Source organism: Lytechinus variegatus, chromosome 14 (genome assembly GCF_018143015.1).
Source record: "Lytechinus variegatus isolate NC3 chromosome 14, Lvar_3.0, whole genome shotgun sequence".
In the NCBI taxonomy this organism is placed as follows: Eukaryota; Metazoa; Echinodermata; class Echinoidea; order Temnopleuroida; family Toxopneustidae; genus Lytechinus; species Lytechinus variegatus.
This window is the reverse complement of record NC_054753.1, coordinates 24,352,022-24,364,422: the sequence shown is the minus strand read 5'-3', so window position 1 is coordinate 24,364,422 and position 12,401 is coordinate 24,352,022. Positions and strand designations below refer to the sequence as shown.

Genomic DNA, 12,401 nt, shown 5'->3' with positions numbered 1-12,401 from the left:
TAGAAAAATGTTCTACGATCATTGCTAAGCTTTGTGTTACAGGCCCCTGGTCTATAGACCAATGATCGTAGAACATTTTTCTATGATTGATTCCACTGACTACAATGTAAAATCAATCGCAAAAATCTAGCGTACGATCAATCGCTAACCTTTGTGTTACAGGACCCAGGGCTCCGTAACACAAAGATTAGCGATCAATCGCTAAATGAACTGACCAATCAATATCAATGTTACACGCGCATTTGGTTTAAAATGCTGACCAGGGACCAATCAGTGCGCTTCTTTCATATTTGCAATCCATCGCAAACCTAGACCTGGGTCCTGTAACACAAAGGTTAGCGATTCATCGCAAGCTTGATTTTCACGACTGATTATGCACTGCAGTACATGGAATCAATCTTAGAAAAATGTTCTGCGATCATTGCTAAGTTTTTGTGTTACGAGCCCCTGATAAGTACAATTTAAATGAAATTTGTAGAAAAGTAATTAGGGAGTTATACAAACGGTGACATCACACTTTTTGATCGCATTATACCATTGGGAGAATGTCCACATCATGGTGTCAACACTATCTTTACTTTCACTTTGTTTACATCTTTATGAAACTTTCACTATTTTTTTTTTTTTAGATTTTTCTGTGTTCACACACGCCAACATGTTCCCAATGTTTCATTTTCCGTTATATAACCCAACAATGAATCATTGGATAAGTATTGGCATAAGGGGCATTACCAATAAGAAAAGGGAATGGGTACCCCTCCCTTTCCCGGCGCATGGAATCATGTATTTCAATTCGAGCATATAACGGTACTGCATAATTTGTATATTGCATGGTAGGCTGTATTGCGTGTTAAAACCACCTTAGCAGGAACGAATAGGTTTGAAATCGAAACCGTCTATTTTATCATCAAGATAATTATCAGGTTATTTAGGTCAGAGGGAAAAGGGAACTTTCTCCTCACTTTCAAAGGAGGGGACTCCCTTCTGTTCTAACGGCATTTTTACATTACAAATTTCAGTTGTGCCTCTCGAAAGGGGGCACGGGCCGGCTTTGCCCCCCCCCCCGATCCGCTATAGTGAGCTTACCTGATACCCACAATCTAAAATACTAGAATGACAAACACAATTGTTCAAATTTCATGAGTTATAAAAAGTATTTTCGGGGTCAAGCAAAATATGTTGCGTGGAATGTGCATGGTTTTGGTGCACTTATTAATATAGGACTCCATGTTTTTTTTCCTTCAGTTTTTTGTCAATTATTACGAGAACCAGCATTATCATATTTTCAGATTGATGTTATTCGATTTGCACTTTATTTAAAGCATGCAAGCTCATGATTCTAGTGATTATTTCTTGTACTACCATTTCCCGGCCCTGGGTCGGGAGCGGGGGTGCTATAATTATATAGGTACTGAGGCACTCACCCAAGATTTTCCGGGGGGGGGGGGCTATCTGTTATTTCCAATTGTGGCTGCACCCCAGGGCTGGAATACTGGTAGATGTGACAAAGTGGAAAAATGTAGCCAAATAGTCTCCATTTTTTTTGCTTGCCAAATTAACATCAGCACCCCCCGCATGCACCCCCGGCTGTCAAAAAAGGGCCTCGCATATTATTTTGGGATCTAACACTTTGATCGGGCCGTCATAGCCCTTTGACAGAGCTTCACGTACGTTTTTAATTTCAATTCACTGGATCCAGGATTTTTCAAGCCATAAAAAAGTCTTCATTGTACTTTCAAAGGGGAAGGGGGCACACTTCTATTCTAGCGGCATTTTTACAATATAATTTTAAATGTGCCTCTCAAAGGGGGGGGGGGGGGGCGGGGGCACGGGCCGGCTGTGTATATGGCATTGTAGCCATAACGAATCGAATAACAACGTTATTGTGTTTTAAAGTTTAGCAACTCATTTTGTGAAAACAGTTTATATGCATGTCATCATGAATGTTCATTAGGTGGGCTGATGATGTCACCGTTCATCCCCACTTTTCTTTTTCTCATGTCATTATACATGAAATCACAATTGTTTCATTATTTGATATACATGTTTGTGTGAATAGTAAGTGTCGTTGCAATAATGAATATCTAATGCACTAAATCAGATGTCAAACCAATCGTGGAGGAAAAAAATTGAAGAAACCTAATCATTGGCGGCGGAAACCAATAAATTTAGGGGGTGTCCACCTGAAATTTTGGGATGGACACATGTAAAAAATAGGACAAGCGCCCCAAAAATTTTTGAGAAGCAAAAAAAAAAAAAAAAAAAAAAAAAAAAAGGTCATCAACCTAAATTTTAGGGGGGGGACAACACACGTGTCAAGGGGGTCCACGTGAATTTAGGGGGGGACGCAGGAAAAAAATTGACAAGCAAAAAAAAAAAAAAAAAAAAAAGGTTAACAAAACAAAATTTAGGGGGGGACCGTCCCCCCCACCTAAAATTTAGGGGGGGACACGTCCCCCCCGCTTCCGCCGCCTATGAACCTAATTTCATACCGGGATTTCTCATATAATAACATGCAAAAGAACAAGTGTTGATATAACATCATCAATTCGCTCATTGAATATTCATAAAGACATGCTTACTAGTAGAACTTTTAAACCAGAAAATGCACCATTTTCATTTTCATAACTTGTAACTCCTTGTCTAATTTTGATCAAATTTTCAGTGTTTTGCTAATTTGCTTGTGTGATTTTTTTAAAATCTGCTCAAATAATTTTTCTTCAGCCTGGAGTTTAGTATCCCATTGCATTAAAGACATGTTAAGCTCCCGATTGCGATAGCGCCAGCTTTCGATATTGCTTTTATCAGCATTCTGTCGTCTGCACTGCACTGCTGCGTCGCCGGCCGGAGCAGCTTCCAGCGCTGCGCCGCGCGCGCCCTGCGCCCGGCGCCGATATACCGGTAGCTGTAATCGACTTGTCTTTAGCTTTGTTGTTTGCATTAATTAGGCCTCGGCCTACCTGCGAAAACCTGGCCTGGAGGCTGGACGACTTCAGTAGGCTGTCACGGTGAAAACACTCAAAAGGCAACATCAAATCAATTTTGGACAGTCTTTTTCTTCTTCCTTCTCTTTCTGGAAACAGTCAGTTAGTTTTCGAGGAATTTTGTCTGGAGATGGGAGTGAATCATAATTTCGGCCCCGGCCCGGGCGCCAGGCCCAGGCCAAGCAAGGTCAAGGGCCAAACGACGTCGCTTCAGCTTCACTTGTTCTCCGCACCTTGCTAAACCTGCCTGTCAGCACTCATTCAATGAACAACAAGGTTATAATATAACCTTGTTCTCAGTTATCATGGTTATATCTCCATGTGTGGCAAAATAATGGTGGCAATGTTTCTTTAGCTTAATTTCTCTTTTTATATGGGACAAATGCTTGATTTTCTTACACTGTCATGTCAGTTTTCATTACAGGTATTAATCATATTAGGCCTACTTGGCTCTTATGACTGTAAATCTAATTCTTTAAATCATTTTTTTTCTTGATTAAATATAGAGATTGAAAAATGAAAATTTTCTTGCCATAATACTTTCCACCAATAGAGGGCGTACATGAAAATATGCCCAAAATCAAGTTTTTTAGCGCTCTGGTGAATACAAAAATTATTCCCAAGTTATACTAATGAAAAATAAATTGCAATTGTATGGAAATCAGTAATTTTGGTCACAAAAGTGATATTTTAATGATTTTTTGAAGTGTGTGCTATGTACAGCAATGGCATATACCATAGGTCTTACCTGTACCCTGACCCTGTAGATTCTCCACAGGCAGGCAGGATGGTTGCAGTGAACAAGTGCCTGTCAGTGGCATGGCGGCGCATGTGGTGGGTGTTTCATTCTGTTTGTAATTAAGTTAGGGGCCTAACTATGATTTTTTTTAAAATTTGGCAAGCCACCGTAAGACATATATGGCCATGCGTTTTAAGTTGGGCCCGCAAATAGGTGGTATGGTCAGTTCTCCCATGTCTGCGCGGTCTCCCAAGTCTGCGCACCCGCGTATCTGCGCGATTCTAGTAAAAGAATATACGCAACGAGCACGAACTTTGCACATTCAATGCATAGACAGGTATTCATAAAAGAATCCGACTCAAAATGGTGGAAAAATGATGAATTCAGAGCATTTCATGTGACGGTCTCAAAATGCAGCCTTTTGTCATCAAAATCCCCGAATCGTGTGCAAAGTGAATGAGTGCGCAGACATGGGGTACCATTTTTTTTTCAATCTGAAAATGACTGCCCTTGGTTTTTTCCAAGAAAATCATATATTTATTTTAAATTTTTATGAGATATTTGGCACACTAACTCATTATGATGTAAGGAACATTATCAACTGAAAGATTTTGTGAAATAAGAAGAAATTCATGTTAAATCTTAGCTCAAATTGTTAGGTGCGCAGACTTGGGGCCCACCATCATATCGTTACATTTGCACGACAAGCACAGAAATAATTAATGGTATAAAACTTGAAATACATGTGCTACATGGGTATATTTGGTATCATATTAAAAGGAATCTTTATACCAATTACTTAAAAGAAAAAGAAATACTTGAGATTACTTCGTTAACCAGTAATTAGCAGTTTTGTAACATCGATTGGCCATTTTTGCATGGTGGTAGACGAGGGGAGCATAAATTTTCATTTCATTAAGAAACTAAATGTGTAACATCACAGTACCTAAAATATGTAATAGTTTTGGAGCTCACTAGCTTACTCTTCAGTCATAAGTGGGTCAAATTTGAACTTTTAAGTTTAAAGGGTACCTAATTAAGCTAATTAGTATAATTAATTGATGTAAAACATGAAATTAACATGATTGAAATTGTGACTGTCTGATGTATAGGAAATGAGGAGAGATAAATACATTTGTGGGTTACACCTTGAATAAAATTTAGAAGCTGCATAAATTTCAAAAAGAAAAGCACAAACTAATTAAAGGCTTCAGAGATAAATCAATCTATTGTTTTAATAATCATGACCTCATGGTTTCAATATTGACAGCGTAGACCGATAGTGATAACTTTGTGTCAGAATCTTCAGATTACTCTGGTATCATAATAGATACAAATACACCTTTTATGCAATTTTAATTAATGAAAACTTGTTTGTTGCAATAAAGTCCTCATCTGATTCTATTTACTTTTTTCTTAATGTTACATCACACTGCTTCTATAAATCAGTAAATGACACATATTTGGCTGGCACAAAAGTGTTCAGAGAATATTTTTCCAAATTATAAAAAAAACTAAACAAAAAACTACTTGAGAATGAAACTGGTACAAAGATTAAACAGAGGCAAATGTACCCATAGAAATATGTTCTGTGCATTGACATTCAATTGACCCAGTACCAAGAGACCATGTCCTGCAGAATGTTGAGCAAGAGGGTATATTTAAAATAAAACACACTAAAATAACAAAGTATTTTTGCCAGGTGTCTGGATTTATTTTTAACTTGTCAGTTGTTTTTGTTGACACTAATGATAAATAAGCTTAAGCAGTAGAACTTTTCATTGTGCATTCACATTTTTCCTATAGTTATATGTTAAACCTGACTCTCAGTTGTCAACCTGTGGTCCACCGGTCTTTGAGCCAAGAGGTGACAAATCCCACAATTTGAGTCAAATGAAATAATTTTTTATTCATAATAACCACAGTAAATATATTATAATATACTGGTTAGTGTTTGCAAGTGTATTTATGCAACTAAAGGCAAGACTAATTAATGTTTTAGGGGTAAATCAAGCATCGACACATATTTACCCGCAAAAATTGTGATGTGAAATTTGGTCTTAAAAGATGATTGCGCCCAGTTATTTTGGTAGAGTTATCCCCAACAAGTAATATATCACTGGAAAGGTCTCACTCTAAAGAATTGAAATATGCATGTTATTTCCCTATAGGGTGTAAAGTTTATCCGATTCTCAGATTTATTGGGAAGTATGTTTTTTTCACAGTTTTCCACATATTTTGACCTTTAACTTTTTATGACATTACCCTATGCCTTTTCTGATTGCATTTTTGAATTCCTCAGACAATTTCCTTTCAGAATATATATACTTTTATGGGTAAAGGATGTCAAACATAAGAAAAAAATACAATTGTATAAAATGGTGCGATTTTCGAAGAAAATTTGAGTTGTAACGGAAATGGGCCCAACTAAAAACGCATGGCCATATACAGTTGGCAGCAAAATTATTCAGCATGTTCAAACCCCCTCACATTTTCGACATTTTGGTGAATTTGATGATGTTGCAACTGCAGACTGTTACCAAATCATTAAAGTAGTCAAAAGATAGTTAATTACAATTGAATACCAGAAAAAAAATCCAGATTTAATTCCTAGTCTATTCTAAATTGCTGTTTTCACATAAAAAGAAGGTGGCAAAATTATTCAACCCCCTATGAATATGCACTAATATGCATTATTAATGACTAATGGCAAGACATGTGTACATGTTTAGACTTTTGAATTCAGCCATGACCGGCATTGGAATTTGCGTAGGTGTGTGGTCTCTATGACCAATCAGAGGGCAGTATTATTGTTTTTGAGCTGCTAATGTACTTGGCCTATGAAAAGCTGGCTGCTGACCCATCTAAAATACATCTTGTAAAAATTATATCATATTAAAGCTTAGATCTTCAGCTTTATCATGATCTAAAAATCATTTGTGCTCAAACAGAAATTATGAAAACAACTTTTGTTGCATGAAAAATTATTTTGTTTCATCATGTTTTAGATCAAAAGTTTTCCCTATATTACCACATCCTTTTAAAAGTCCAAACACATGACCTAAAAGAATGATTCTTCTTTACAAAGATACCAAAAACAAAATTTTGTCAAAATTTAGAGCAGCAATGGCCGAATGAAAAAGAGGTGTTTTGGTTCGCACAAAGCTCATTAACAATGCAAAAACCCTCTAGTCATGAATATCTCTTGGATAAAAGAAGCTCCTTTTTCAGGGCTGTCCGACTGACTGTGATTGTTTTACCGACTGGCCTCGTATTACCGAACGGGCGCATCGTTCGTGTCAGAAAATAATTTCATACGCTCAAAACTTTGCAACATCCTTCCAAAGGGAACTTGAATAGAAAGACGATGAAAAATGGTCAAAAAACACATTTTCAAAGTCTTAATATTCTAAAAATAATAAAATATTGTTAAAATAGCTCATCGGTGATTTTTTTGTTTTCTCAATTTTTCCCATAGAAAACACACGTTCGGTATACGATACCTTTTTCGAGTGACCAAAATATTTCACATGCAAAGAGGGGTCCGATTTGAAGCTAATATCGTAAAAAAGAACATTAATTTCTGCAAAATTTTACATATTTATATTTTGTATGTAATTGTGTATTTATGGTGAAAGTTTGATGAATTTTATGAGAATAATGTGTTTGATATGAATGATTGAATTCATGAAAAGTGTTCGGTAATACGATCCACTACCATACCCTTATCAACTCGAATTAAATTGAATTGCCGTGATTAAAAAAACCTTGTTTTCAAAAGAAATTGTGAGAGCCCCCAAAATGGGAAAAGATCAAGGAATTTAAAATAATTCCTCTTCACGCACAAAGCACGGAAGCTCTAAAACTGAAGGAACGTCTATACCACAGACTTGTTAGACCCCACTTGGAATATGCTTAGATAGCATGGCACCCAGGCACAGTCAAGAACACCAAATTGCTGGAAATGGTTCAGAGACGAGCCATCCGGTCAGTCACAGGGAACTACACATGGGGATCCAGCATTACAAACATAGTGACAACACTTGGCTGGATGTCTCTCGAAGAAAGGAGGTAAAATCACCGAATCGTCAACTTATATAAGATCATCCATGGAGAAACTCAACTTGACTTAAATAAATATGCCACAATAAAAATAACAAGATTAAGAAGATCCCATGATGAACTGTATGACGTCACTTCAAAGTTCATCACAACTACCCAATTGGCCAATTCCTTCCCTGAAGCAATCTCCCACTGGAAAGTGGAATAGTCTCACAGCCGATGCAGCATCCTCCAAAAGCACTGACATACTTAAATTAAATACTTAAACAAAGAAGGCAAGAAATGTCCTTTCATGACAGATTACTAAAACTCAACTGACAAACATTGGAATCAAGGAGGAAATTTTCATTACTAATTTATGTTGTCAAGGCTTTGTATGGTATTGTATGTTGTGATGCAGTTAGATGTTCCATTGTCATTAACAGTAGGCACTTGGAGGTCGTGAAGTTCAACCACCTCCGAGCGCGAACAAATCGGCTTCATCTTTCAGCCATCAATTTTCCCTGTTACTGGGATGAATTGCCAGCAAGTTTGCACTCTGGGGTGGTTGTAAACTCACTTATTTCATGGACAAATGAACTAAGGAAAAATTTTATGCCTAATGAATGACCATATTATTTACCCTTGCATGAGTTCATTATTTATTTATTTCAACAGCTAATTTCAATATTTTAAGTTAAGATGAAATGTTATTAAGTAGACCTCTGTTATTTTATTCTATTATAATTGATCTTAAACATCGTTGTTCATACCCACTCTTTTATCCGCTTCTGTTTTATGTAAGCACCCACTGGATAGGGTCAAATGGTCTTTATTGACTACAGTAATTCAGTTAACTTTATTTGACCCTGGCAGTCCAGTGGGTGCTCAATCTATACTCTGTTATGTTTATTATGTGTATACACTGTACCAATTTCTTTCAATTTTCATTGCCGAAATAAATAATAATAATAATAAAACTAAACATGCAAAACCTGCAACAAAACAAAACAGAAATACTTCCACTCTCGTCAGCCCTGAGTTACATGTACCCTTCCTGGTGGAGAACTTCAGGGAATGGAACTACAAGGTACAAGCTACAACGTTTTATGAAAATTTAGAACAGAAGTGGTATAAAATGCCTACCTACTGTAGATCACATATTTGACTGCAAAGTGTTTTAAATATTTTTCACCCGCAAAAAAGAGTAGAAGATGGGCAGACCTAGATCTGTGCATGGAGGAAATATTCCTTCTCACGAATGGCGTTGAAACTCTCAATGTTAGAAATTTCTCTGAAACTTTAATCTGCTCTAATTTTGATATTTAAATTATCTATATGGATTATGAAGAAAAAAAAAGCTCAAAATGTGTAAGGGAAGATGCAAGCTGTAAGAGGGACTTTTCCCTTTTCAGAATGCGAAGCACGGAAACCTCTGATTTATTTTTAAAGGTCGCTCATGTTTAAAGCACTTCCCTTTGTATGATTAAGAACTTCAGTGATTTTCTAAATTTCGAATTAATGGAACAAAACAAGACAGGAGACGAATGTGCAGCGATAGAAAATAAAGTTTCATCGGACATATTTTTGCATAAAATATAGCGCTGCACAAATTAGTGCCTCCCCCTTTGAGCAGATTCTTTGCCAGAACTTGCTGAAAAGCGGAAGAAATCAGGGGCTGGGGGAGGGGGGGGGGGCTTTTTTTCCAAAACTGTACAAAAACATAAAAATGACCATAAGATTGTGATTTTTTGCATGGTCAGCCCCCCAATTTGAAAACCATTCCGCGGCCCCTGGAAATAGCATTTGGGGACTTGGGAGTGACGAACTGGCTCTGAACAGAAAAGCCGAAATGAAAAAACCATTACATTTCATACTCTTATGATTTCTGGCGAGAATATACGAATCCCATACTCAGTGAGGGGGAAAAACCGAGTTGAAAAAGGTGTGGGAAACAAAGGGGAGAGGCAATTTCAACATTTTTCCCACGCGAGCGTGGAAGCAAAATTTTGTATGAAGAGAGAGAAGAACATTTCGTTTAAGTGTTTATTCTTTCGACCAAAGAAGAAGGAAAAAAAAAAGTATACCCTTCTCCTCCCCCCTTCGCCTATTCCGTTTCCCCTTGTTTTTTTTGCCTCCCCCACCATTGGGGGGCGGCAATTTATTTACTTTGGGAATATTAGAAAAATGTAACCATCTATCTATATTTTTCGTTAACAGCAACCTGTTCAGTAGCTGACATCACCCTCAATAGCCATGTTACCATTTCGCACGTGGCGACGGCAGATTTATCACAGCACCTTACCAATTGGGATAACCAGAATGTTGAGGAGGAAATGTACCTCTGCCTAGGATGCGACAGTGGATATGCTAATAAAGGCAAGGAGTGTATACCATGTATCTTCAATGCCTTCACCCATCAAACCTTTTTTGATACCAGTGGTATGCTGGAGTGTGTCGGTAAGTTTCATGGGGAATTTATTGGTTGATTTTCATCTTTCATTCCTTGGAGCTAGACTGAAGTGAAACAATGAAGAATAAAATGTACAATAACAATTTGCAAAACGCAATAACATGAGCGTAGTAGGCACAAGAATTATGTTAAAAGAAGAAAGCACCATGGAAACCATATATATATATATATATATATGTATATACAGTGCGCCCCAGAAAAAACGAAACCGAGATTTAGCGATCATTTATTATTACTTAATCATAAATAAAATAGATAAATGACTTACCAATTCAAAGCTGAGAATCTCCTCTTTCATCTGATATTACTAAGATTATTTCTCAACCCTGCATGAGTGAGCAAATACAATTTGAAGAAAGGATATCAAAAACTCATTTGGCCGGGGGGGGGGGGTATCTGGGTTTCAAAAAGATTACCACATTTTCGAAAAGTTCAATATCTCCTTTTTAATTTGATACCTAAATTACAGAAAATTGTCAAGAAATACAGTTCTGGTCATTTGAAATAAGGCTTGAATTTCAATAATTTCATATTAAATTGAAGAGGTTCTCCAGGCTGGCTCTCAAACTCACTCGACACTCCGTTTTGTTGACGATCAGCCATGCATTAAATCTTTTGTTCACCATGCAAAAGCTTCTGTGGGAAACCGGTGAAAACATGTTTATCTCGTGGAACGTTGTGGCCCAGTGGATTAGTCTCCGGACTCTGAAACAGAGGGTCGTGGGTTCGAATCCCAACCATGGCGTAATTTCCTTCAGCAAGAAATTGATCCACAATGTGCTGCACTTTACTCAGGTGAGGTAAATGGGTACCTGGCAGGAATTTATTCCTTGAATCGCAATGCACGTAACAGCTGCACTACTAAAGCCAGGGTAATTATGCTGCATATACTGTAGAGCGCTTAGAGACTTCCGACAAAGTAAGTGTTAGGTGCTATATAAGCAAGTATAATTATTATTATCTCATGAAATTATGGAAATACAAGCCTTATTTCATATGACCAGAACTTTTTTATTTCTTGACAATTTTCTGCAATTGAGGTACCAAATTAAAGAGCAGATATTGAATTTTTCAGGAATGTGGTTTACTTTTTGAAACCCAGATACCCCCCGCCAAATGAGTTTTTGGTATCCTTTTTTCAATTTTTTTTGCTCACTCATGCGTAAATAAGAAATAACCTAAGTAATATCAGATGAAAGAGGAGATTCTAAGCTTTAAATTGGAAGGTCATTTGTCTATTCTATCTATGATTATAAGTTATGATAAATGATCGCAAAATCTCTGTTTCGTTTATTCTGGGACGCATATATATATATATATATATATATAGTAACAAAATATGCTGAAGATAAATGGTAATGCTTTCAAAGCCAATATAGTTTTTATTTCCTCGAATTTTCGACGGACCTCCGTCTTCTTCAGGAGTAAATACAATGACATTGTATTTACTCCTGAAGAAGACGGAGGTCCGTCGAAAATTCGAGGAAATAAAAACTATATTGGCTTTGAAAGCATTACCATTTATCTTCAGCATATTTTGTTACTATAGTATTAGAGAAGCCAATACGTGAAACTTTAAGATATATATATATGTATATTTATAAACCTATTTGCTGTCACATTTTATGGTTCTTGAGCAAACACAAACTTTTGAAATCCCATACTACTACATGTAGCAACTTCAAAGAATAATGAACAAAAAAACATGCACAAAGATGCACAAAGCAAAATACCCAGGTATATATTTGAAGATTACAAGGGAATCCAGCATTGGTCATGGAATGTGTTGAAAGAAGAAAAATAGATGAAACAGAATGTGAAAGTTTGAAAGAAATTGGACAAGCATTAAGAAAATTATGGCTACTTTGCATCCAAGAAAAAAGGAAACCAGGACTCCCATGTCTTTTTTTCAAAGGCAAATAAATTATGATATTTCATTTACATAGTCATATATTTCATTTATTCCTCTTTAATCTGATAATGTGCAAGACAAGTTTGAAATTTTTATGTCAAAATTTGCGCAGAAAATTGGACAAAATCAATTTGTGATACGACAAATGTGCTTACTCGATGATTGGTTCATTAACATTTCTTTTGGTTTCTCTCACTGATCCCTGAAATGAGAGTGGATTCAAATTCACAAGTGAAATTGTTTCTGATATGT

General features: G+C 36.6%; 1 protein-coding gene across 3 annotated transcripts in view; it reads left to right on the top strand.

The window, feature by feature from the left end:
- The window catches only part of LOC121427776, a 54,701-nt gene that overhangs the window by 5,681 nt on the left and 36,619 nt on the right, over positions 1 to 12,401 (top strand). Inside the window, exons 1-2 of one of the 3 annotated variants that reach the window (XM_041624333.1) lie at positions 2,962 to 3,260; positions 9,985 to 10,224. In XM_041624333.1, the coding sequence (XP_041480267.1) occupies positions 10,101 to 10,224 (124 nt within the window). In that variant the 5' untranslated portion in view covers positions 2,962 to 3,260; positions 9,985 to 10,100. Of the gene's footprint in view, positions 1 to 2,961; positions 3,261 to 3,705; positions 3,819 to 9,984; positions 10,225 to 12,401 lie in introns of those variants that run through there. The other 2 variants (XM_041624334.1, XM_041624332.1) reach the window with 2 other exon arrangements.